Below are 24,092 nucleotides of genomic sequence, written 5' to 3' on the forward strand. Positions count from 1 at the left end.
CTCCAGTTTCACTTACCAGTAAGGTGTCCCCACAAAGGAATTGGCAGGAGAGGCTATGGATGCGGACCCAAAATCAGCTAGCTTCACCTGACCTGGCTCAGTTAGGAGAATGTTTCCTGCTTTAATATCCCTTTCAAATAGAAGAAGAAAACACAATCGTTGTTTCAAAGGGAGTTTCTGTTTAATACGAAATAAACACCCTGCAGCTCAGAGGTCTGTTTTCAGCGCTTCTCATCCAGCCCCCAAACCAAGGACACTCTTCCTTTATTGAAGCTTTATTGAAACTTTATTGGTGCCAAGGTGAGATACAGGCAACAGGCAACCCCAAATAACTGGCAGAGCTGCAGCCAAGTTTTCTTCTTAGGCAGTTCATCGTAAGCTGTCTGGACACAGGCAAACAGAGTGAGCTGCATGAGAGGAAAACTCTTTGGTTCTATGAGAACAGATGGATTACCACATCCTCTAGCATGGAAGAGTTTAGGCTGAGATTAGTTTGATAGGTGACAGAACATTAGCCTTTGTACAAGCTGGTGGGAAACTAGAGCAAGGCTCAGGAAATCTAATATAGTACGGCTGGAAATTTAAAGAGGAAATCAAAATCGGGCACTGTTGAATGGGGCATCTCTACTAATCTATGGGTTCAATTCTGTTCGTATTGACAATTTATGTATTACATGTATAGTGCAAGGCCCCTGCAAACATCAGTTAGCAAGATGCCATCAGCTCACAACCAAATCAGGCTACAAGTAGTACCAATGTGTTGCCCTTCAGATGTTGCTGGACTCCCGTAAGCTCTGATCTTTCGACACTCTTGATGGGAATGATAGGAAGCTGGAATCTAACAACATCTGAAGGGTACCATGTTGGCTACCTCTGATTTAGTGCACACAATCCTCAATATGTTATTAAAATCACTTTTTCGTTTTGATTCTATAAATTCTGGAACAAATCACCTTGTTCATCCAGGTTTTCTCAACCTACATAAAATAATACATGGCTCTATATATCCAGCAAAAATGAATAAATCTGTGAGTCACATTTCCTTTTGCATAATAACTTTGTAGTCTGCTAACTATACCATTATTATTACCAGGGCCTTTCACAATGTATTACGTTATTTTTTTAGAACTGCTTACAATGGAGCAGAACAACATAAATTCAGTAAAATATTGCTTTAGATGTGTTTGTTTTGCTAGTGATGTATTTTCATTTTTTCTCGTTCTCATTTGTTTATTGTAAACTTTCTGAGAGTGGTGAAACTGAAGGGCAGGGTATAATTTCTTTTTTTAAAAAGGGGGCTTATAATATTGTGGGATATAATAATAAATAATAATAATAATAATAATAATAATAATAATAATAAAAAATCAGGACTTTGCAATGTGCAAAAATGATATGAAGCCCAGTCCCATGGAAAACATCCATAAGCAGAGCACTAGAAACTAGGCAGCCTTCTTCCTGTTGCCAACTACTTAACAACTGAAGGTGGGTCCACCAAGGGAAGGGCCTTGGAAGACGACTTTAACTTTGAGCAGATTTGCGTAGGAGAAAGTGGCCTTGTATGTCCCAAGCTGTATAGGGTTTTAAACCTTGGAGGTGAATCAACGAAAGTTACTAATGAATTGCCAAGATGCACTCCCAATTCAGCTGGCCCCAGTCAGCAGCCGTATTTTGGACCAACTGGAGTAGCTTTCAAAGCTATATAAAGCGAAGTGGTAGTCTGCTCTGGATGTTACCAGTGATCAAACAACAGCAGCTGCCTTTCTTTGGCCAGGAGGGGTCACCGCTGGCACACCAACCTTAGCTTATGAAAGGTGCTTCATGCTACAGATACCTCTTGGGTATCCAAAGACAAAACCTGTATCTATATGTGCTCCCAGATAGTGAGTACAATCCTTTGTTAGGGAAGGAGGCAAACAAACCCATTTGAAGCAGTCTGAATACCATGTCCTCCAATCAGATGAATCAAGGCAAAGAAAAGCAGTGATACATAAAATAAAATAAAAGAATTGCATGCTTTTACCTATGTATCTTAAAATGAGAATGCAGGTAGGCCAGCCCCTGCAAGGCACCATCGGTAATGGCAGCAATCTCCACTTCCTGAAGTGGCTTCTTGTGAACTGGATGGGGGGGGGGGAGGGAAAGAAAAAATGGACACAAAAAAAGAGTTTTATGCAATGCTAGGGTAGGAAGGACTGTATATATACTATTGCTAGCAGACCAATAGGGTCAACACAAATAAAAAACCTCTTCTAAGCAGGAGGACAAATACCTGAGATGGTGATCAAAGCAGAAGCAACTGAAAAACAGACCTCTTGTATCCCCCGCCATTGTTTTCCTGCTTACAATCATCTCTCCTCTGACTCTGCCAGCCTCAGTTGCCCAAACTGTTTCTGAAACAAGTCCACCCATTCTCCCTGATGCTCCTTATGCCTGGAACTCCCTCCTAGAACACCAATGTTGTGCCATATCTCTTCCATCAAGCTTTTCCCCCAAAACCGACCCAGGTGTAGAAATGAAATGAACTTTGCTTCACCCTCCCTTCACATGTTTCCCTCATCATATTTTGTACACTTATCTCCACTGCAAGAAAGAAGGAGATCAGGGCAGAAAACCAGAGCGATTTTCTCCGTACGATTTTCTTGCAACTGTAGTTACTTGTGAAATTTAAATGTGCAAGCACACCTACCTAGGATAAGAGTTAGTGGCTCCTGGGCTAAATCTAGCCTATTGAATGGTGCAATTTGGCTTCCTGGCTGCCAGTCTAAGAGACAAAGTATGCCTATGAATGTGCAGGATATGTGGCAATGGAATTGGGAAGAAGGCCACAGGAAGGAGAGAGAACAGGGCCTGTAATCCTTCCTCCTTTCCATAGCTGGTGCCCAGGCTCACCTCTCTCCAATTTCGTATTTGCTTTCCACCACAGTAAATTCCTAACCAAGAACCAAGGAAATGAGAATACAAGTGATGGATTGACATACTTGGCTTACTTTAACCCAACTGCATGCAGACCCAGGATTGTGATCCTAATACTGGAATACTGAAAAGCAACAGCCAGTCAGATGTGATGCATCACACGTGATAGATACCATTCATATATTAAACAGGAAAGAATTAGACTGAACTGTGAATCATCTATGAAATGCTCTGTAGGGAAGGTAACTGCCACCACTAAAAGCAAAGCTATGCTGTCAAAGAAGCATGGTAGGAATATTTCAAGGCTTACCTTCCAACAAATCTGAAGCAGATCCTAAGCAGTACTCCATTACTAACTGCAAGAAGCAGAAATAAATGCAGCCATTAAATTAGAGAAGGAATGATAATTCACCAAGCAATATAAGAGTGTAGTGTAAGGGGTGTATCTACACTGAGGACTGTGAAGCCTGGGAAATGTTTTGTGCAATGTGATGTTTTTCATATGAAGTCTCAGCACGACAATTTCCTCAAGCTACAATTCCCAGGATTGTTTGGGCGAAAGCCGTGACAGCTAAAACGGTTTACAACAACTTTAAGTTTGCTATGTATTACGCCAAGAGTTTGCAGTGCTCCAGAAAACTGAGAGTTCCAGTTTTAGCAAGATTGAGAGCTGCTCCAAGATATATATGTTAATTTTGGTATGCAATGGCTACAGTAGCCAACTCTCATCCCCCCATCCCTTGTACAGTATCAGGCTTCAAGCAGGTGAAGTCAACAGAACACGACAATTTACTTACCATTATTGGGGATTATGAGGTCAACACAGAGTGGGACCAAGGCCGGAATTAGGAATTGATCATAGAGTTAGCAGAAAGCATATGAGTATTGTATTATGAGGCTGCATAGAGAATGCTCCATATTTGAGCGTTCCCCCCCCCCAATACACACACCTTCAAAAAGCTTCAGTTTTGCCTTCTCCCCCACATGTTGTATTTCTAGGTGCTGAAATCTTTCCATTCACATAGAACATTCAAATGTGCACCACCTCACCTGTAGCCTAAAGTGGTACTGACAGGTCAGGGAAACTTTCCCATGTGACTTGAGGGCTGTTTAATCTGGCCCCCAGAGAACGAAATCCCTCCATAGGCAATTCACACAGCTGGTTTTTTTTGTTATATGTAAACATATAGGAGGGGGGCATCAGTCTGGATGATGCCCTAAATCCATTCCAGTTTTTGGGATCCTGCATCCAGTGAGGGTTAGAATCTAGTGGAATAGGTTGCTGAACTGGTCAGCAATGTTTCTTTGTAAGACAATTACTTTAACTAGCAACTTAAGTACCCTGATCAGCATCAAAAAGATTGAGCTAGGTTGTAACAGCTATAGTTAAGTGATTGAGAACAATAGGCCAAACTGGGGCTAGGCTAGAGTGGGGTGGAAGCTGGGGAAGAGAGACATAGAATCATAGAAGCTGTGACCAATGGAGAAGTGAGATCTTTTGGTGGTGTTAATGCTGTGAGCCTCCCCCCCCCCAATGTTCAGGTCGTACGTATGTGTGTAAATAAAAGCCATATATCCTAAAGACATCACAGACTATGCTGCCTTTCTTTCAAGGAAACTGAACCCTGACTAAGCATTGGATCCACGGGAGTATCTGTCCGCTCAGACACTGGGGTGGTTTGTAACAATAGCTTGCATATGCTATGATGATACAAAGCATTAAGGGCAGACAAGCCTTCCTAAGCACTCTGGAGGTCCTCGGAGCATCCATGAGGCTGGTCCTAGTTCTCTAATGAGCATCCATTGTATTTAGAAACACATGTCTGTCCTTAAGCAGCAGCACAAACAGTGTGCCAAGACAAGGCAACCCACCTGCGGACCCCCAACGCCTGTAAACATTTTCAGTTTCCATGCAGTATACCAAGGCCTGAAAGCCTTTAAAGAATAAGTGGCAGCGTGGGATGATTGAAACAATTCAGCATTGCATCCAGGGAAAAACAGCTTCTTCACAGCCCATAGGATGTGAAATCCAAGCAAAGCTTTCACTCACCCAGGCAGTGTTTTCTTTCAAGTAACAACCCTTGTATTCTATGGTGTTGGGGTGCTTCAGCTGTCGTAGAAATCTGACTTCCTTGATAATATCCTGCCATTTCTGTTTTTAAAAGAAAAGAAGAAGAAACTCAGTCTTTAGATCGAACTTGAGAGAAGAGGGTGAAAGAGAAGGTGACAGATGAGCAACTGTTGGTTCCTGCTCTCCTTGAACTGTTTGATCAACTGGAAGAACTTGTAACAAAGGACTATGTACCCAAAATTGCTTATTTCCTCCTCCCTCTCTTTCAATCCCCCTTTCCCTTTCCTTTTTAATTTGTAAGCTTGAGGGCATGGACTGTCTTGATTTTCTTAATCTGCAAACCACCCTGGAAGTCTTTTTGCCTGAAGGGAGAGGTATAAAGGGTTTGAATAAATAATGAAATAATAATTTCTCCATATAGCAAAATAAGAACATTTCCAAGGTGAGCTGGAATCAGAGGCAATTTCACATGGAGTTCTACACCTGGGAGGAACCTGGATTCGCCACCCCTTGTTTGTTTGTTAGCAACACAAGTAAATTGAAACAAAAGTTTGTCAGCATCTGCTGAAGATGTACAGGCCAAATGGCCTCTTTGCAAGGCTAATAGTTACCAGAGGGCAATCAGATTAAGTCATGCAAATACTGCAGTCAAAACAAAATCTGCACATTAAGCAAAGATACATAATGCTGTATATTTAACGGTTTAGCAAAAATCAAAATAATGTTATACAAGCTGCGTGGTTCTAAACACTGCATTTATTGCCTGCGTTGGTCACAAGAATGGATGGGCATTTAGGAGCATTTTAATACATGACACAACTTGACTACTGAATTTGAGGAGCTAGAAAGTAGAAATTCCTATTTGACTCCCTTTTTACAAGGATCTAGTTGTTCCCTATACTGGTATCATTCAGGTGTCAGCAGGCCTTTGAAACATAGTGCTAAAGATGTATAATTATCGCTGGCTGTTATACATACAGTATTTTATTGTGCATTTTTAAGTTTTTTAGATTTGTTTAGAGTTGTTTTATGGCCGCAACCTGCTTAAGAGAGAAAGGGCAGGAAATAAGATGTAAGAACAAACAAAATAAATTAAAGCACTGAACTGAGGAACAGTATTATTGCTGTTATTAAATTTATTACCCACCCTTCACCAATATTCAGTATTAAAAACAGTCAAAAAAACAAATTACTGTCATAAGAACAGGGAGGGTCCTGAAAGAACATCTCAATGTGCAATATTAAGCACCAAAATGACAGCAAGTTAAACCAAACACGACTCAAAAGGTGCAGAAGTACCACAGAATGGTGACAGAAATTCCAATTTCTGGGTGGGAATGTGGGAGATCTCTACAGCAGCTCACATAAGGCTGAAGGAAACCTGCATGCAGGATCTAGGTCAGGGGTCTGCAACCTTTAAGACAAAAAGAGCCACTTGGACCCGTTTCTGAAGAAAAAAAAACTGGAAGCTGCAAAACTCGTCATTATAAAAATAACTTTTTTGTCACTTTTTATTATTTCTTTGTTTGACCCCTCAGAATTACTCCTCCTCATAGAAATAAACGTTAAATTAACAAGTTACCTTTTTTGTGTGTGTATGTTCTTCACTCCCCTTCAAAACAGTGACCAGCGTACATGCCCCCTTTCAATGCAGTGACCAGTGTACATGCCCCTTACAATGTAGCAGGCGGGCGGGAAGGTGACGTTGGGACGTTGCGTGACTAACGCACGCACCGCCGCCATGCGACGTCACAGCCAGTACAGCGCCCGCCACAGTGGGGAGTGTCGGGGCACACAATGCGCCTCCTCCCCTCGCTAGTATCCGTCCCGGAGCCGCGGCAAAGGTGTAAAAGAGCCACATGTGGTGGACCTCTTACATGGTGGTAGAGGTCAGGGAACTTGAGGAGACGGGATGGAAGAGAGCCCAGGAGTAAAAGAGATTGTGCTGTGAAGTGTTGGACTATGACCAGGGAGACCCAGATTCAAATCCCCCTTCAGCTATGAAGTAAACCAGGTGATCTAGTGCTAGTTACCATGTTTCAGCGACCCTAGCCACAATTGGGGGAAGTGGGGAGAACCCAGTAAGGCTACTCAGAGCTTACAAAAGGAATTGCAGGATAATAGCGTAATATAATGAAGGTGATGGGGAACATCATACAAGTGCTGAGTAGAGTAGGGGTTGTATTGCTAGGTGGGGTGGAAAAGTAAGGAAGGAGTGGCTTTCAAACCTTCACATGAAGGTCTCCAGAGATTTCTAGCTTAGTACACTCTTGTTTAGTACACTTTCAAAATTCTAGTGTTGCAAGTAGCTTACACCGAGGAACGTAGAATCTGTGGCCCTCCAGAAGCTGTTGGACTACAACTTAAATCATCTCTAACCACTGGCCATCCTGGTTGGGGCTGATGGGACCTGCAGTCAAACAACACCTGACGGGCTACAGTTTCGCTACGTGGTCTACATTCCCAATTCACTTTATTAACAAGTAAATGCTGGTCCAGTTTTATTTTATTTTATTTTCAAAGTGTCTCTCTGCAGAAGTAGGTAGCATACTTGTAAACCACTCTGAAGCCTATTATGGCATTAAGAAAAACGAACTGATAAAAAAAACCACAGCAACACACAACGGAACAGCCTGCCTCGCTGTTGTAACACAGAGGCATTTGAAGAGTTGTTTTTGTCCTTCTTACCTCATTTGTTTGCTTCCCACTGTAGGACATCTTCTTGATTGCCACCACCTCATTCGTGCGGGCGTTGGTGGCCTGGAAATTGGGGCGGGGGGAGGGGTAAAAGGAGAAGAAAGAAAAAAGTAAGATGTTTTCTCATTTCCCTCCTAAACTCAAGGAAGCCAATTGATCACGGAGAGACTCTTCCTCACAAAGAATTGTTAGTACAGTGGTACCTTGAGTAACAAACGCCTCAGGTTACAAACACTTCAGGTTACAAACTCCGCTAACCTGGAAGAGTTACCTTGAGTTGAGAACTTTGCCCCAAGATGAGAACGGAAATCATGTGCCGGCGGCACAGCAGCAACAAGAGGCCCCATTAGTGAAAGCATGCCTCTAGTTAAGAACAGTTTCAGGTTAAGAACGGACCTCTGGAAGGAATTAAGTTCATAACTAGAGGTACCACTGTACTGCATTAGGTGTCATGCTAGGTGTCAGCAACACAAGATCTACTGCAGAAGTAGCCCAAATCCTGCACAGGTCTGCTAAACTATCTGCCTCCCGAATGGCATTCCACAGAATCAACGCAGATGGCAGTACCACTTGCCAAAGCCCAGCATCTTTCAATCAGTACTGAAATATTAACCTTGAAATCTCCTACTGTTCTCTCCCACGTAGCCTTAGAACAACCTTGAGAAGGGCCATACACTCTATCACTAAGCTGCTTTGTTGGGTGGGGAAGCACAAGTGGCAGCAGACCCATACCCCTCTGTGCTACCATGGGCAGTATCAGTAGGCTGGAAGCGGCACATGTCTCTCACCTGTTGCTTTTGGCATGGTCAGTACCATTTCCTGCACAAGCTTTTGACATTCCACCAAGTAAGTAAGCTTACTAAAAATCACCACAGTAGGCTAGACGCTGTTCAAGAGTCAGCAGTTTGCCCTCAAATCCACAAAGACCACGCTATCCTCTCTTGTGTTCCAATAATTAAGATCAGCTAAATGAACATTCTTGGTTATAGTTACAGGGAGGTAGCTCTGTTGGTCTGCCGTAGTTGAAACAAAATAAAAAAATTCCTTCCAGTAGCAACTTAGAGACCAACTAAGTTTGTTATTGGTATGAGCTTTCGTGTGCATGCCCACTTCTTCAGATACACACTTCTTCTTGGTTATGTCATCCGAAGGGCAAGGACAATGCTCAAATGTTTTTCCAGGAGTTGTGAAACGCCCTTCCCTGCGAAGACTCAACAAACTCTGTGCCAGCCCTAACACCCTTCCATAGCATTGCAGAAACCTCTGCCTAGGCTCTTGGAAACTGGGGTTAAGTTGTTGGGCGGCATCAGAGTTGGCAGTAGGAAGCAGGGCAAACAGACTGGCATGCCAAGCAGCATCTTGTTTCTCACAATGGCTAGCTGGATGCCTGTGGGAAGTGTAAAAAGGGGCAAGAACCTCTCCAGCTATTATCCCCCAGCAACTGGTACTCAGAGGCATGGCGCCATCACAACTCACAGCTACTGATGGCGTCATCCACCATGGATTTGTCTAAGCCCCTTTAAAGCCAACTAAGTTGGCAGCCCTTGCATATTTGTGACTGTGAATTCCACAGCAGGTTCCACAGCTTAACTATGCACCATGCAAAGTACTTCCTTTTGTTTGTCTTAAATCATTTAACGTTCAGCATTTTTGGATGACCCCAGGTTTACCTATTACGAGAAAGAAAAGCTATCCACTTTGCCTGCACTGCATATTTTTTTTAAAATTCCAAAATAATAATAGAAAGCAGTTGTCACTTTTCCTTACAAGGGAGTTGTTCCAGACCTCAGATCATTTTGGTTGCCCTGTTCTGCACTTTTGCCCACTCCACAGCATCTACAACTGTCCACAGCATCCCATGCGCTGTCACACCACAGATCTGAACAGAGATATTACAACTTCAACAGTTTTATATTTGACTCCTTTCCTAATTATCTCTAGCACAGAATTCACCCTTTTCAAAGCTGTGGCGCACTGGATCAACCTTTTCACTGTGCTATCTGCCATGATCCCAAGATCCCTTTACTGGTTAGTCACCGCCAGCTCAGATCATAGAATCATAGAATCATAGAGTTGGAAGAGACCACAAGGGCCATCGAGTCCAACCCCCTGCCAAGCAGGAAACACCATCAGAGCACTCCTGACATATGGTTGTCAAGCCTCTGCTTAAAGACCTCCAAAGTAGGAGACTCCACCACACTCCTTGGCAGCAAATTCCACTGTCAAACAGCTCTTACTGTCAGGAAGTTCTTCCTAATGTTTAGGTGGAATCTTCTTTCTTGTAGTTTGGATCCATTGCTCCGTGTCCGCTTCTCCGGAGCAGCAGAAAACAACCTTTCTCCCTCCTCTATGTGACATCCTTTTATATATTTGAACATGGCTATCATATCACCCCTTAACCTCCTCTTCTCCAGGCTAAACATGCCCAGCTCCCTTAGCCGTTCCTCATAAGGCATCGTTTCCAGGCCTTTGACCATTTTGGTTGCCCTCCTCTGGACACGTTCCAGTTTGTCAGTGTCCTTCTTGAATTGTGGTGCCCAGAACTGGACACAGTACTCCAGGTGAGGTCAGACCAGAGCAGAATACAGTGGCACTATTACTTCCCTTGATCTAGATGCTATACTCCTATTGATGCAGCCCAGAATTGCATTGGCTTTTTTAGCTGCCGCGTCACACTGTTGGCTCATGTCAAGTTTGTGGTCAACCAAGACTCCTAGATCCTTTTCACATGTACTGCTCTCAAGCCAGGTGTCACCCATCTTGTATTTGTGCCTCTCATTTTTTTTGCCCAAGTGCAATACTTTACATTTCTCCCTGTTAAAATTCATCTTGTTTATTTTTGCCCAGTTCTCTAATCTGTCAAGGTCGTTTTGAAGTGTGATCCTGTCCTCTGGGGTGTTAGCCACCCCTCCCAGTTTGGTGTCATCTGCAAATTTGATCAGGATGCCCTTGAGTCCATCATCCAAGTCGTTGATAAAGATGTTGAATAAGACCGGGCCCAAGACAGAACCCTGTGGCACCCCACTAGTCACTCTTCTCCAGGATGAAGAGGAACCATTGATGAGCACCCTTTGGGTTCGGTCAGTCAGCCAGTTACAAATCCACTGAGTGGTAGCATAGTCCAGACCGCATTTTACCAGCTTCTTTACAAGAATATCATGGGGCACCTTGTCAAATGCCTTGCTGAAATCAAGGTAGGCTACATCCACTGCGTTCCCTTCATCTACCAGGCTTGTAATTCTGTCAAAAAACGAGATCAGGTTAGTCTGACATGACTTATTTTTCAGAAATCCATGCTGACTATTGGTGATCACAGCATTCCTTTCTAGGTGCTCACAGACTGTTTGCTTAATGATCTGCTCCAGAATCTTCCCTGCTATTGATGTCAGACTGACTGGGCGGTAATTATTTGGGTCCTCTCTTTTCCCCTTTTTGAAAATAGGGACAACATTTGCCCTCCTCCAGTCTGCCGGGACTTCGCCTGTTCTCCAGGAATTCTCAAAGATGACTGCCAGTGGTTCTGAGATCACATCTGCCAGTTCTTTAATACTCTTGGATGCAGTTCATCTGGCCCTGGAGACTTGAATACATCTAAACTAGCCAAATATTCTTGTACTATCTCCTTAGTTATTCTGGGCTGTGTTTCCTTTGCTGAATCATTTGCTCCAAATTCTTCAGGTCGGGCATTGTTTTCTTTATCGGAGAAGACTGAGGCAAAGAAGGCATTGAGTAGTTCAGCCCTTTCTGTGTCCCCTGTTTGCATTTCACCATCTTCTCCTCTGAGTGACCCCATTGTTTCTTTGTTCTTCCTTTTGCTACGAACATACCCATAAAAGCCTTTTTTGTTGCTTTTAACCTCTCTAGCAAGCCTGAGTTCATTCTGTGCTTTAGCTTTTCTGACTTTGTGTCTACACGTGCTGGCTATTTGTTTGAATTCCTCTTTGGTGGTTTCCCCCCTTTTCCATTTTTTGTACACATCCTTTTTTAATCTTAATTCAGTTAAAAGTTCTTTAGATAGCCACCCTGGCTTCTTTAGGCACCTTCCATGTTTCCGTCTCATTGGTATTGCCTGACGTTGTGCTTTTAGTATCTCCCTCTTAACAAACTCCCAGCCATCATGAACTCTCTTTCCTTTTAGTATTGTTGTCCATGGGATCTCACCCAGCACTTCCCTAAGTTTTATGAAGTCGGCTTTCTTAAAGTCAAGAAATTGAGTCCTAGTATGCTTGGCTGCTCCTTTCCGCTGTATAGTAAACTTCAGAAGAGCATGATCACTCGCGCCTAATGATCCTTCCACTTCTACCCCACTAACCAGGTCATCAACATTGGTTAGGACCAGATCTAAAATGGCTGTTCCTCTTGTTGCTTCTCCCACTTTCTGGACAATGAAGTTGTCTGCAAGGCCAGTGAGGAATCTGTTTGACCTTATGCTCTTGGCTGAGTTTGACGTCCAACAAATATCCGGGTAATTGAAGTCCCCCATTACTACTATCTCCCTTCCTTTTGCATGCTTGGCCATCTGTTCCAGGAAGGCATCATCTATGTCCTCCGTTTGGCTTGGGGATCTATAGTAAACTCCCACAATGAGGTCTCTGTTATTCTTCTCTCCCTTAATTTTGACCCAAATGCTCTCACTTTGGCTTTGAGGATCTAAATCTTGGATCTCTTCACAGGTATACACATCCCTGACATATAACGCCACTCCTCCTCCTTTCTTGTCTGGTCTGTTTCTTTGAAATAGATTGTATCCCCCCATTATTACATTCCAATCGTGGGACTTATCCCACCAGGTTTCAGTGATGCCTATTATGTCATATTTAGTTTGCTGTACCAAGAGCTCAAGCTCATCTTGTTTATTTCCCATGCTTTGCGCATTAGTGTACAGACATTGAAGTCCATTAATCATTCCCCCGTGTCTCTTATTTAAGGATTTTTTCCTCCCACCACTAGGTCCGCGTGCTGTTTGCTCCATTTGGTCTATGACATTTGGATGATCATCTTCATTAATTGATAGACTCCTACCTTCAGGAGCACTGTCTCCCTCCCCCACATTAGTCAGTTTAAAGCCCTCCTGATGAGGTTTCTGAGATTTTTGGCAAAAACATTTCTCCCAACCGTTGTGAGGTGCAGCCCATCACTTGCCAGAAGTCCATCTTCAAGAAACTGCAGTCCGTGATCTAAGAATCCAAACCGTTCCTGTTTACACCATTTGTGAAGCCAGCTGTTCACTTCCACTATTTTCCCCTCTCTCCCTGGGCCACGTCGTTCAACTGGGAGGACAGATGAGATGACAATTTGTGCATTTAGTTGCTTCAATTTCCTGCCGAGAGCCTCATAGTCTCTTTTGATCTTCTGGAGGCTATTGCTTGCAGTGTCATTGGTTCCCACATGAACCAAGAGGAAGGGGTATTTGTCAGTGGGTTTTATGATTCCTTGCAGTTGTTCAGTTACATCTTGGATCTTAGCCCCGGGGAGACAGCACACTTCCCGATACATCTTGTCAGGCCCACAGATCACTGCTTCTGTTCCCCTCAGTAGGGAATCCCCTATCACCAGTACACGCCTCCTCTTGGGTTTGGTCGGGGTTCTTCCGTGAGCTGTCCGTTCCAAGGTCGCCTGCACATTCCCTGAGGATTGACTTTGCTGCTCGTCTTCATATACCTGATCGACTGTAATGAGGGAGAGATCCTCAAATGGAGTCTGCTCTTCGTCTTCCATGCTAGGGGAGAGGACCTCAAAGCGATTGTGTATTTCTAAGCAATCAGAGTGAACCCTGGGCCTCCTACTTCTTTGAGTCACGTTTCTCCATATATCTGGCTCCTGAATCCCATCAATGAATATATAAAGACAGGATGACTTATTCTTTTTTTGCTCACTTCCCTCACCATTTCACTGAACTGTCTTTGCCATTTTATTACCTGCTTTTGGAGAGGTTATTTCAGAGTTCTTCACAATCCCATTTTTGTTTTTACCAGCCTGAATAATTTGGTGTTATCAGCAAAGCAGGCAACCTCACAGCTCTCCCTTAACTCTATGTAATTCTTGGTCTCTGTCAATAAAACGTTGCTCAGAATGAACAGCCAGGTAAGAATCCCAGGCTTTTTAGGGTCAGGTGAAAGGCATCTTGCATCGCCAGCCAAGAGCCACTGAGACAGCACTACCTCCTTTTGCACAGTTGCACTGCTACACTGGACAGCGAGCCCGTGGCTCTTCCTGCTGGCAACCTGGGGATAGAGAGCCTTGCTGCCAGAGTCCCCAATTCAATATTCTCAGCACGCCAAAGGTTGGGGGTGGTGTTATTAAAAGGGGGAGGGAAGATGATTTAATTAAAGAAAATGTAAATGTAAAGAGTCTTGCTGCAATTCTTAGTTGTCACCCATCCTATGCCTTCAAGTAGAAATTCAAATAAAACAGAACATTGGAAAGTTAACCGCTTATGTTTCAAAAGTGCTATTTATTGGTTCAAGTGAGTCAGTGGTTCTATATTATTCTGCTAATAAAAAAATGAAGCTTTAGTTGAAAGCCTCCCAAAGTACTTTCTGCAATGCCAGTAACATCTGATGTTTTTTTTCCACACCAGCTGCTTAAAATAAGCCGTGCCTAGCTCCAGAAGAAGCTGGCAAAGGTGTGGCTATAGACCGCTTGGTGTGATCTCCTTGGCTGGGAGGAGGAGAATTGCTCCCCGCAGAACACTCTTCCATGGTGTTGTCTGGTGGAGCTTTAAATGATTAAAGCAGCAGGGCTCTCTCTACTTTCCTTGAAGGACTAATCCACAGCCTGAGACATCTTGCAGTTAAATAACAGGCTCAGACAGACTGTAAGTAATGCTGTGCGGCAGGCTGCTTTAAGTGGAACTGCCTCGTTTTCAAGGAATGCTACATCACTGCTGTAACACAGAGAAACTAATAAGTTCAATCTACTTCATTTATAAAACTGGGTCAGCTTCATTAGATAGCACATAAGCAGCCATCTTTTGCATCTGGAAGCATCCAAAGCAGACTGTGTTGTGATGCGAAGCTCTCTTTAAAAGCAGAGGTAGCTAGCTTGTAGTCCAAAAGCGTTTGAAGGGCCATAACTCCCATCAATTAATCATACTAGCTGAGGAACTGAGGGCAGCGGTTGGCATCCATCTGTCTCAGGAGACAATGGAAGGGTGTACTTTGGGGATGAGGTCAAACGCTTGGGAGTTACAGCACCTGCTGTGGCTGCGGAGGCCGATACAGGAGAGACATGTTTTGTTCCAGCTAGGGCAGATGAAGGCGTTCAGTTGTGCTGATGCAGGTGTACCATGGCATAATAGTCCAAAAACACCTGAGGGGGCCACAAGTTAAAACAGAGGTGGCTGTTTTAAAAATGTTTGTATTTAATTTTATTACTTAAATGAGGAGTTCAGTGAGGTTCCTAATCCAAGTCCCTAATCCAAATCTGATCTCTGCCAGGAACTCACCTGATAGCCCACACTTCTTATTTGCGATTAGGAGTTCACCAATGCGCACGCGCGCACACACGTGTATACACACACACACACACACACAGTGTGTAAATTTGTGTTCATCCTTCATGAGGAATCATCATCAGAAGCCAAAGGTCTTCTGAGCAAGATATCTTTCAGTCAGATGGAGATGCTGTTATTGTCTTTTTGGTTGGCCATCTGGAATATTTTGTAAACTCAGTCGCTCAAGGGCCAAGCTGTAAGCCTGGCAACAAACATGGGTCCTGAAACTCCTTAGTAAATGCTTCCCTGTGGTGAATCAGCAAGGGGAAGTAGTTGTACAAGCGAGAAATGGGAGGTGTATTATCTGCTAAACCCTTCTTCCATGCACCACAGTCTCCCTGCTTTTCCTTCTCTACTTTTAAGGTTAAGCATACACCTCCATACACCATTTCTCCCTTGTGAATGGGATCCATCACTCTGCAACAGAGAAGCAGAGGCCAGAGTTCCCACGTGCATGCATTACTGTCGAAACATATCACACACACACGTTTACGTATAAAAAACAGCAAAGCAAACAAGCAACAATAAAACCTAGAAATAAAACTGTATACATTTTCTTTATATGCATATTGGATGCCATTTTGGAATTGTAGAGAAGGGAGAGAAGGGTGTAAACAGCTTTGACTATGAAGAAAAACCTCTTCCTCAAGCGAAACGTGCTTAATGCTATGAAAGGAGATCTTTACTTTGTTTTGCAGAGAATGGGATATTAAGCAAAAACTACTTACAAAGTAAACCGCTCCAAAACTTCCATGTCCAATTTCGTGTAAACCCACAAATAGTTCCTGAGGATCATCTTTGTAGAACAGGTCAGCTGCATCTGGGTCTTTTGGCACCCCTTTGCGCATGGTGAACAGTATTAGGACCTTGTTCCCACCTCCAGTTCCCAGTCAGTTTCTTCCCTCATTGACAATGGAGTCCTTAGGTAACAATTCAGAACCTGGGGGGCGGGGGGAGAAATTTGTAGACAATTGAAATCACTGGAAGTATTTAAATTTGTTTAACTCAGGTGCCTTCTCTACAGTTTGAAGAAAGCAACTTTTAAGGAGATAATTTTTCCATGTTCCCCAGAGACGAGGATGGGGAACCTGTGGCACTCCACACATTGCTGGACTCCCAACTGCCATCATCCTTGACTATTGGCAACAATGGCTGTGGCTGATGGGAGTTGGAGACTAACAATCAATCTCTGGACAGCCGTAGGTTCCCCATCCCTGGGAAGTTCTGTTTAGCTGTTAAACAGATGTTTCTGAGAGCATTTGGTTTGTTTATTTAAATCTGAAATATTTGTATCCTGCTTTCCTGCCTGAAAACAGGCCTTCACGGCAGCTTAATAAAAACAAATCCATCCATACAAAGGTGTTGTTGTTGTTTTTTGGGTGGGGAAGGCAGCAGTGACAGAAAGAGACACCCTGTTTCCCAGCTGTGGCTTTTAAAAATGTTCCACAGTGACCACATGGGAAAATAGCCCCCCCTCCCCCAAGTTTTGTGTCTGAAATTAGGGCACTTCCTCTTAGGCAGCTGGTTCATGGCTCTATCCAGCAGAAGAGATGACTGAAAAAGTGGAAGGAATGAGGATATACACATGTCCACTCCCCTGGCCTTAAATATTTCTGTTGCTGCTCTTGTGGTTTAAAAAGCATATTTTGTAGAAGGTGGGGTTGTTTTATTTCCAAACAAGCCTTTTCATGATACAATCCTCTATTAATAATACTGTAGTCCAAATGCCACTCAAACAGCAAGTCCTTAAGACACATGTGCTTAGGAACAAAAAAACCCACTGCTGCTGTGCAGAATCTCTTAAAATGTTAGGGAAGTGTTTTTTCCTCCTTACAAGTGTATAAGTTAACAAACAAAAAGAGTTCAGGGTTGCAGGGAAGAAGGATTGTAATCCTTCCACCTTGGGACATGGAACCAATCAACATTTTAAAAGACTGCAGGATACAAGGATTGAAAAAAAGGCTTAATTAGAGCTGGGCAAAGTAAGAATTACATCACACCACTGAACTGGGGCAACTCACCTGGTATAAATCTGATAAGCATTTGAATCAGAAACTCCAGGAAGGATAAGTTTCTAAAGTCAGGTAAACTGGCCAGATACTTAGGAAAATAAAGACACTTTGGGGAAAGTGATAAATATAAGTTGCTGACAAGTGCGCCAAAGCCCCAAAGACAGGGCAAATTTTATATGACAGATAGTGGGTGTATGGGGCCCGTCTCCCCCCTGCCCCCTCACTGAGGCTGCCACCACCCCTTTTCTTTATCATGATCCTACCATCTGGCCATCCTCTACCAAAGGGGTAAGCAGACATCAAGATCTACTTCAGCTTTTACTAAAATGGTTTTGCAGTTGGGCCACCAACTAGCTAGGTGCAAAATGGTTGCTGCAAGGATATGCAAAATGGTGGCTCAGGGAGAAGTGCCTTACCTACTGCACCTCATAAGCTACATACTAGGGATGACCTGAAAATGCACAAATATGCACCTGTCATACTGAAAGCCTACAAAAGATGAGACGTGCCCTATTGTAGCAAACAACTGATAGCCAGAAAGACTTGCAGAGCCACTGCAAGTCATCTAGCAATTTAGTAATAGTAATAATAAATTATTCACTCTTCACTGTAAGGTTCCTGGGGGTGGGGTTACAGAAAACCAGAACCATCTAGATCCCTCTTCCACCATGTTTTGTTAGGGTGTCTCATGGGACACATGGGTGCAGTGTTAAAAGGATGGGGCCTTCATGGTGCTGACATTACCATCCTTTTGGTGCTGGGTTATGTATAACTTATTCCAGCCATTTGAGGAAATGTGAATGTCATGCTTATTGCTGTTTCTGTTATATATTTTGGAGTTCTGCTGTTTATTATAGACTGTTGTTTTTAACAGTCTACACAAGTCACGGAGAGAACTTTTGTATGAGACAACAAATAATGCTAGCTTGACTGAGATGGGAACCACTACTAAGAGCGGCATACGGAAGGACTCTTCTAGCGTTGGACTGACGAGCAACTTAACTGACAAACACTGCTATGTACTTGTACTATTAACTTCATTCTAAACAAGCCTAATGCACAAACAACAGATAAACAAACAAGGTTTTTTCCCTGGATTACTGTTGCCACAACCATATTGTACTAACAACCCTATATTGTCTATCGGGGTAAAAGTTTTTTTCTTTGTAAAGTACACTTGTTTACAGCTGCACCCATTTAATTAATATTTATTCGTTATATTTCTGAACTGCTACATAGTGAAACTCTAAGCAGCTAATAAAATTCAATAACACAGAAAACTGAAACAAAGCAAGAAATACAAACCATATTTATTATGTAAAACCCAGCAGCTTGCTCAGAACCCTGAGATTTCTAGCTGCCAGTGTTGAACAAGAGCCACATGTATGGAAAATGAGGGGGTGGGGATTTAAAGACCATTTATATTATAAAATATTTTGAACCTAGAAGTTTCATGGATAGCAGTTGTAGGGTCTGTAAAATTTATGATTTTTAGCCACAGATGTTCTTGTTATTTTTAAACACGCAGCATTGTCAGTCTCATCCATTATGGAGCTGGGGGACTGAGGCAGTGTCTCCATCTTTAGGGTCCTTATCACAGAGATAGGCTGCAAAAGAGGCAATTCAGCATACCTGGGTAATTATAGCAATAAGCATACTCTATGGTCCAGGCTCATTTCAGTAGAAACGTTAGGTCTCCTTTTCTGTTGTGTCTTTGGGCTCTATATACTCTTGTCTTCCAACCTGAGGAGTGGGGGAAACAGAAGTAATTAAAACAGATAAATACATTCTACAAATGAGCAGTTCCTGGTCTGCAGAGCTGCCCCCTAAACCATTTTTGACCCAACTGCAGCTGGTGCCAATTAACCATTTCCCTGATATTTGTCCTCCCACTCTTTGGGTCTCAACTGACACATCTTCCAGAAAACAAGGCAAAACTTTATCCTCACCTCTGGTCAAAATATAAGGCAGCAATTACTTACCTTCTTGTTAACAGCGAAGCAGGAGCCTAGAGGGAGGGGCTGGCCTTCACAGCACCAAAGAATACGGCAACCTCAAGCCTCCAAGCCTACACATATTTTCAACAAAAACTATTTGGCTGGCCTCCATGTGAGAACTATATGAACTTACATAAAGAACATTAAAAAGGAGCTCTGATTTCATGAATAGTAATGAAAATGGCAGTTTCCCCTTCTAGCTAAAGTCTCTGCATACACCTGCACCTTGATACACAATTCTATACTGTGTCCCACATTGGGTCTATAGACGGGGTACAACAATATTAAAATACTTATCAAAACATAAAAATACAGGGAGAAAATGCAACTGAAAGACTAGGGCAGAGTTAAAACAACATATTGAGATCAAGGCCTAGGCACACAAGTATGTGTGTTTTTAAAGCAACCTAAATGTCATTAATACAGACACTCATCTAAACTCAGAGGGAAGGAGTTTCCATACTTCCAGCGCCACCACAAAAGAGGCCCTCTCTCTACTGGTTGCTAACCATAGGCTGCATCATGGACAGGAAGATCTCATCAGCTGATCATCACAATGATTGAGGAACCTCAGTTCCAGGGGACAAATGCAGCCCTCCAAGTCCTCTCTATTGGGTCCTCAGGGCTCCGTTATCAAGGTAATTTTGCACAACAGACAAACACTAAAAATTTTCTTTGTTGCAGCATTCCTTTACCCAGGGAGTCAACGCTGACATCCAGCAGTGTGACAGATAATAGTTTTGTCTACAACAATCCCTGGCCAGTTGGACATCAATCCCTGGCTGCTTTGCACATCAGCAGCAGTGAAAATAAGCAGTTATGGATGTACCTGTAAGGTCTAGTAAATGGACAAGGCTTAATGTAAGTTTTGAGCTTCTTTCTTTCGTATGCTGATACAAATATTTGTTGAATAAGAGAGGCAGGGTAGAAAATGCTTTTGAGCGCTATTTTCTGTCTGGCATGGAGATATAACCGAAGCTATATTTCAGTTAAATTGTCTTTTTCAATGAAAGAAAATAATCACAGGTGCGGGTGCTAGAGAGTGGTTAGCATGAGACAGGTTGGGGGAGCTAAAGTACCTGCAAGAGACTTTACCTACTTGCAGGGCTTCATATTCCACAATTAACTTGAACCATACACACATGCACCCGGGACGCGGGTGGCGCTGTGGGTTAAACCACAGAGCCTAGGACTTGCCGATCAGAAGGTCGGCGGGTTGAATCCCCGCAACGGGGTGAGCTCCCGTTGTCCGGTCCCAGCTTCTGCCAACCTAGCAGTTCGAAAGCACGTCAAAGTGCAAGTAGATAAATAGGTACCACTCCGGTGGGAAGGTAAACGGCGTTTCCGTGTGCTGCTCTGGTTCACCAGAAGTGGCTTAGTCATGCTGGCCAAATGACCCGGAAACTGTCTACGGACAAACGCCGGCTCCCTTGGCCAATAAAGCGAGATGAGCGCCGCAACCCCAGAGTCAGTCACGACTAGACCTAATGGTCAGGGGTCCCTTTACCTATGCACACATGCAGTGTCCTGTTAACAAATTAATTGGATACAAGCCTTTTTTGTCACTGTGCACTGGTGCAATAAAGGCAAGCACCTCTTTCACACAGTACTGGTGCATACATAAAATGCCCACTCAGCTGTAACATATGAAAAAGCCCTTTCAGTGACAATTCCAAACTACTGAGAGCCAAATATTTTTCAGCAACAAACTCACTTGCCAGCTTCAGCAAGCTGCTATTCTCTCAGCTTCAATTTTCTACTTGCAAAAGGGGACCACACCTTTCTGGTCAGGGCTGTTCTGAAAATTGCTGAATACACACGAAGCACTTCAAACATTCTAAAATGCTACTTATTGTTATCATTATCCTTACACTTACTGAGATCATATAGCATCTGAGCCCTTTTAACACACTAGAAATAAATTTTAAAATATATTTATTATTTATTAAAGCCTTACTGCTAGAGACACATGGCTGCTCTGAGCTGATTTGCAATGTTTAATTTACTGGCCCATAATAAACCTGAGCATCTGTTTCCATGTAAAGGCTTGCCCCAGCCAAATAATGCTGCTGTTGTTATGTCTATTGAAGGACAATTGTTTGAAGACTGCAAAGCATCTGACAGCATGACTAAGGATGCATCCACAGATGGCAGCTGCCCACACTCCTGGCTCAGCGCTGTAGCACACAACCATAGTGCATTCAGGAAACTCAGAAACGTTCCCTTCGACATAGTCCCTACCCTGCCTAGAAGATGACAGTTATTCATGGATCAGACCGATACTCATCAGCCATTTGGATCAGCAGTGGAATCAGGGCAGGCTGAAGAACAGTACACACTTGCATGGTGGAGAAGCAGCATATTCAATCCACCCACAGAAAAGATACTTGCAGACCATTTTCCTGACTATCAACACCTTGCAAATTGCAGGAGAAACAGGTCATTCAGTGGCCAAGCTAAAGTTGTGGAATACCTGACAAGATGCACTTGGCCCTCTTAAGCTTTTTTGCTGGCTGGTAAGTTTTCCAATCATGGCAAGAGACTACCTTGCCAGACAGATTATTCTTATGTCATAAAAGCATTCTCAGATGATAGTCTATCTGCCAAGCCTATATACATTTTTGGCTGATTTGTTTTTTTAAGGGATTGTTTAAGTTTGTAATTGTTGTAAGCTGCTCTGAGTGATGCAGACGCATTCGAAGGGTGGGGCATGATGTTTTTCTCAAGAGAAACATAATTTTGGGGTTGGACAGGTCTCCTGGCAGAAAAATACAGTACAAAAAACAACAACCCTGTTTCTAGTTATCAGTATCTTCTACTTTAAGACAAGTCCTTAGTTTTGAAGGCTGCAATATTTACCATTTCAATGTGTACCCTTGCTTTTCAGCCTAGCAGTTCTCAAAAGCATTCAATATAATAAAGTATCTCATTTAAAATTAAAACAAAGCCAGCAAATTAACCAATTCAAAATCGGCCTGCTGAAATCAGGTTTGAAAGAAGCATTTTCTTGTAGCCAATAGAATAAGTTGTGGGGTATGTAATGCCCAAGATAGTTTATCCAGTTTGAAAATGGACCCACGGGCCCAAAATGGTTGGTGATCACTGCAATATGGCACTTCCCTTGTGTTCTTTCCAGTAAGAAATATTCATAGAATTATAGAGTTGCATGGAACTCTGAGGATCATCTAGTCCAACCCCCTGCAATGCAAGAATATTCTGATCAGAAGAGCCAATACTTTCCACATGTGGCTCTGTCCATGGATTCTCTCCATATCCACCCATAATACCAAAGGGATGGTTATTTCTGAAATCGAAAGATGGCAACCATCACACATCAGCTTCACAGTATTAGGGCTGATCAAAGGTGATTCTGAGCCTACTTCAAACAAAGCAATGACTTGGCCAATTTGTTAAATAAACGGAAACCAGATTGGTTTATTCTCAAGTGGTCCATTGTAAATACTCCTGTTCTATCCTCACAGCTAGTGGCAGTAGTTCATTGTGTTGACATGACATGCACTGGAAGACATATACAAGTGTTGCTTATCACTTATTTTAGTTATAATCCATCTTTTATTTCTGTTATTGCACATTGTTCTAAAAATCTTTAAAAAGTAAGATTCTCTCTTATCACCCTATGAGCATGTAAAGAATTCAAGGCCAAGTTGTATTTAGGAATAATGGATTGTGTTGATGGGCCATTAATACCGCTTCACAAGTTTGCAGTCCTTTTCTCCAGTGCAGCACCTCATCAGAACATGACTCCCACCCTCCAACAAATGATCCTATTAATATCTGCAAGAGAACATTGGGATCCTTTCCCAAGAGATATTTTGCCAAGATCCTCAAACCTCTAGCCATTTACTTCTTATGCACATATTAGTGGAGTATCTACCTGTTAAGTCACTTTGTGGTTAAAACAACTGAATTGCAAGCTAAGAGCAAAAAAGAAAGAGACTCATAGATGAGTCAAGTGTGAAAGAGTTACACCCAATAGAAGAGAGGTCACTGACAAACACATTTGTTTGGAAAGTTTCTCATATTTCTATCATTGAAGGAGGGACAGTTAAATGAATGGGAAGGATGCCTTGCAGAAAAAAATAAAATGCAGTTTTTTCAGAAACTGGTTTCTTTTCAAGAAGTCTTAAGGAAGTTCTGTACTATATTCAATAGTTACAGTATTAAAACAAGGCCATGACAATCTTATCCATCTATTTTCTTCTCCACAGTGTGTGTATTTTATAGGTACACAATCCAGTCAAAATTAAGAGCCCTTTTGTCCCCTTGCCTCTAATGGAAGCGAGGGGGGAAATCAATGGAACTAAATGCTTAACTTTAGTTGGATGGTGCCAAAATATTATTTTTTGTGGGAAAGGTTGCGCACTGGGGGCCTTAAGGAGTGGTAGACTAGAAATGGATTTCAAATTAAGCCATTTCATACTTTCCCACCTTCCTTTCTGTTGTTACTGGGTTGGTTGAGAAACTAAAAATGCAGACTAGCACAAATGGATAAAAATGAAATCTGCTTCAGCTACTGGTGGTTGTTGATACTTAGCCCCCCTTAAATGTGTAGGTTCCAAGACCATTCTGAAAGTCTAAGTCTTAAAAACATATCAAATAGGGTTGGCCTCACTGGCACAGCAGCTGAGAGCATGATGAGGAATGCCTGTAGCTGAAACCTATAATGCTAGCCTACCTTACATGAGTAACCAAACAAAGAAGCTATCAATGTCAGCCTGTGTAGACCTCTGTTTGCTTTACTTCCTTAGACCAAAGACTGCGGCTAATGAAACAAAAGCTATCAGACAGAGCTTGCAGGGCAAAATAATGACCATTTTGAAAAGAAAACAACTTTAAACCTCTGCCAGATTCTGGTGACATTGTCACAATATTGTAACACTTCA

At 42.7% G+C, this 24,092-nt stretch overlaps 1 protein-coding gene across 3 annotated transcripts in view; it reads right to left on the reverse strand.

The window, feature by feature from the left end:
- TAOK3 (TAO kinase 3) overlaps positions 1-24,092 on the reverse strand; it is a 118,645-nt gene that overhangs the window by 71,789 nt on the left and 22,764 nt on the right. For all 3 annotated transcript variants that reach the window (XM_082203101.1, XM_082203099.1, XM_082203100.1), the window contains exons 2-8: positions 18,824-18,934; positions 15,908-16,119; positions 7,676-7,747; positions 4,967-5,068; positions 3,227-3,272; positions 2,024-2,120; positions 17-130 (exon numbers count right to left, since the gene is read on the reverse strand). In XM_082203101.1, coding sequence (XP_082059227.1) covers positions 17-130; positions 2,024-2,120; positions 3,227-3,272; positions 4,967-5,068; positions 7,676-7,747; positions 15,908-16,027 — 551 coding nt within the window. In that variant the 5' untranslated portion in view covers positions 16,028-16,119; positions 18,824-18,934. The remainder of the gene's footprint in view (positions 1-16; positions 131-2,023; positions 2,121-3,226; positions 3,273-4,966; positions 5,069-7,675; positions 7,748-15,907; positions 16,120-18,823; positions 18,935-24,092) is intronic.

The sequence above is a fragment of the Podarcis vaucheri genome (assembly GCF_965113315.1).
Source record: "Podarcis vaucheri genome assembly, chromosome: 16".
NCBI classification, from domain to species: Eukaryota; Metazoa; Chordata; class Lepidosauria; order Squamata; family Lacertidae; genus Podarcis; species Podarcis vaucheri.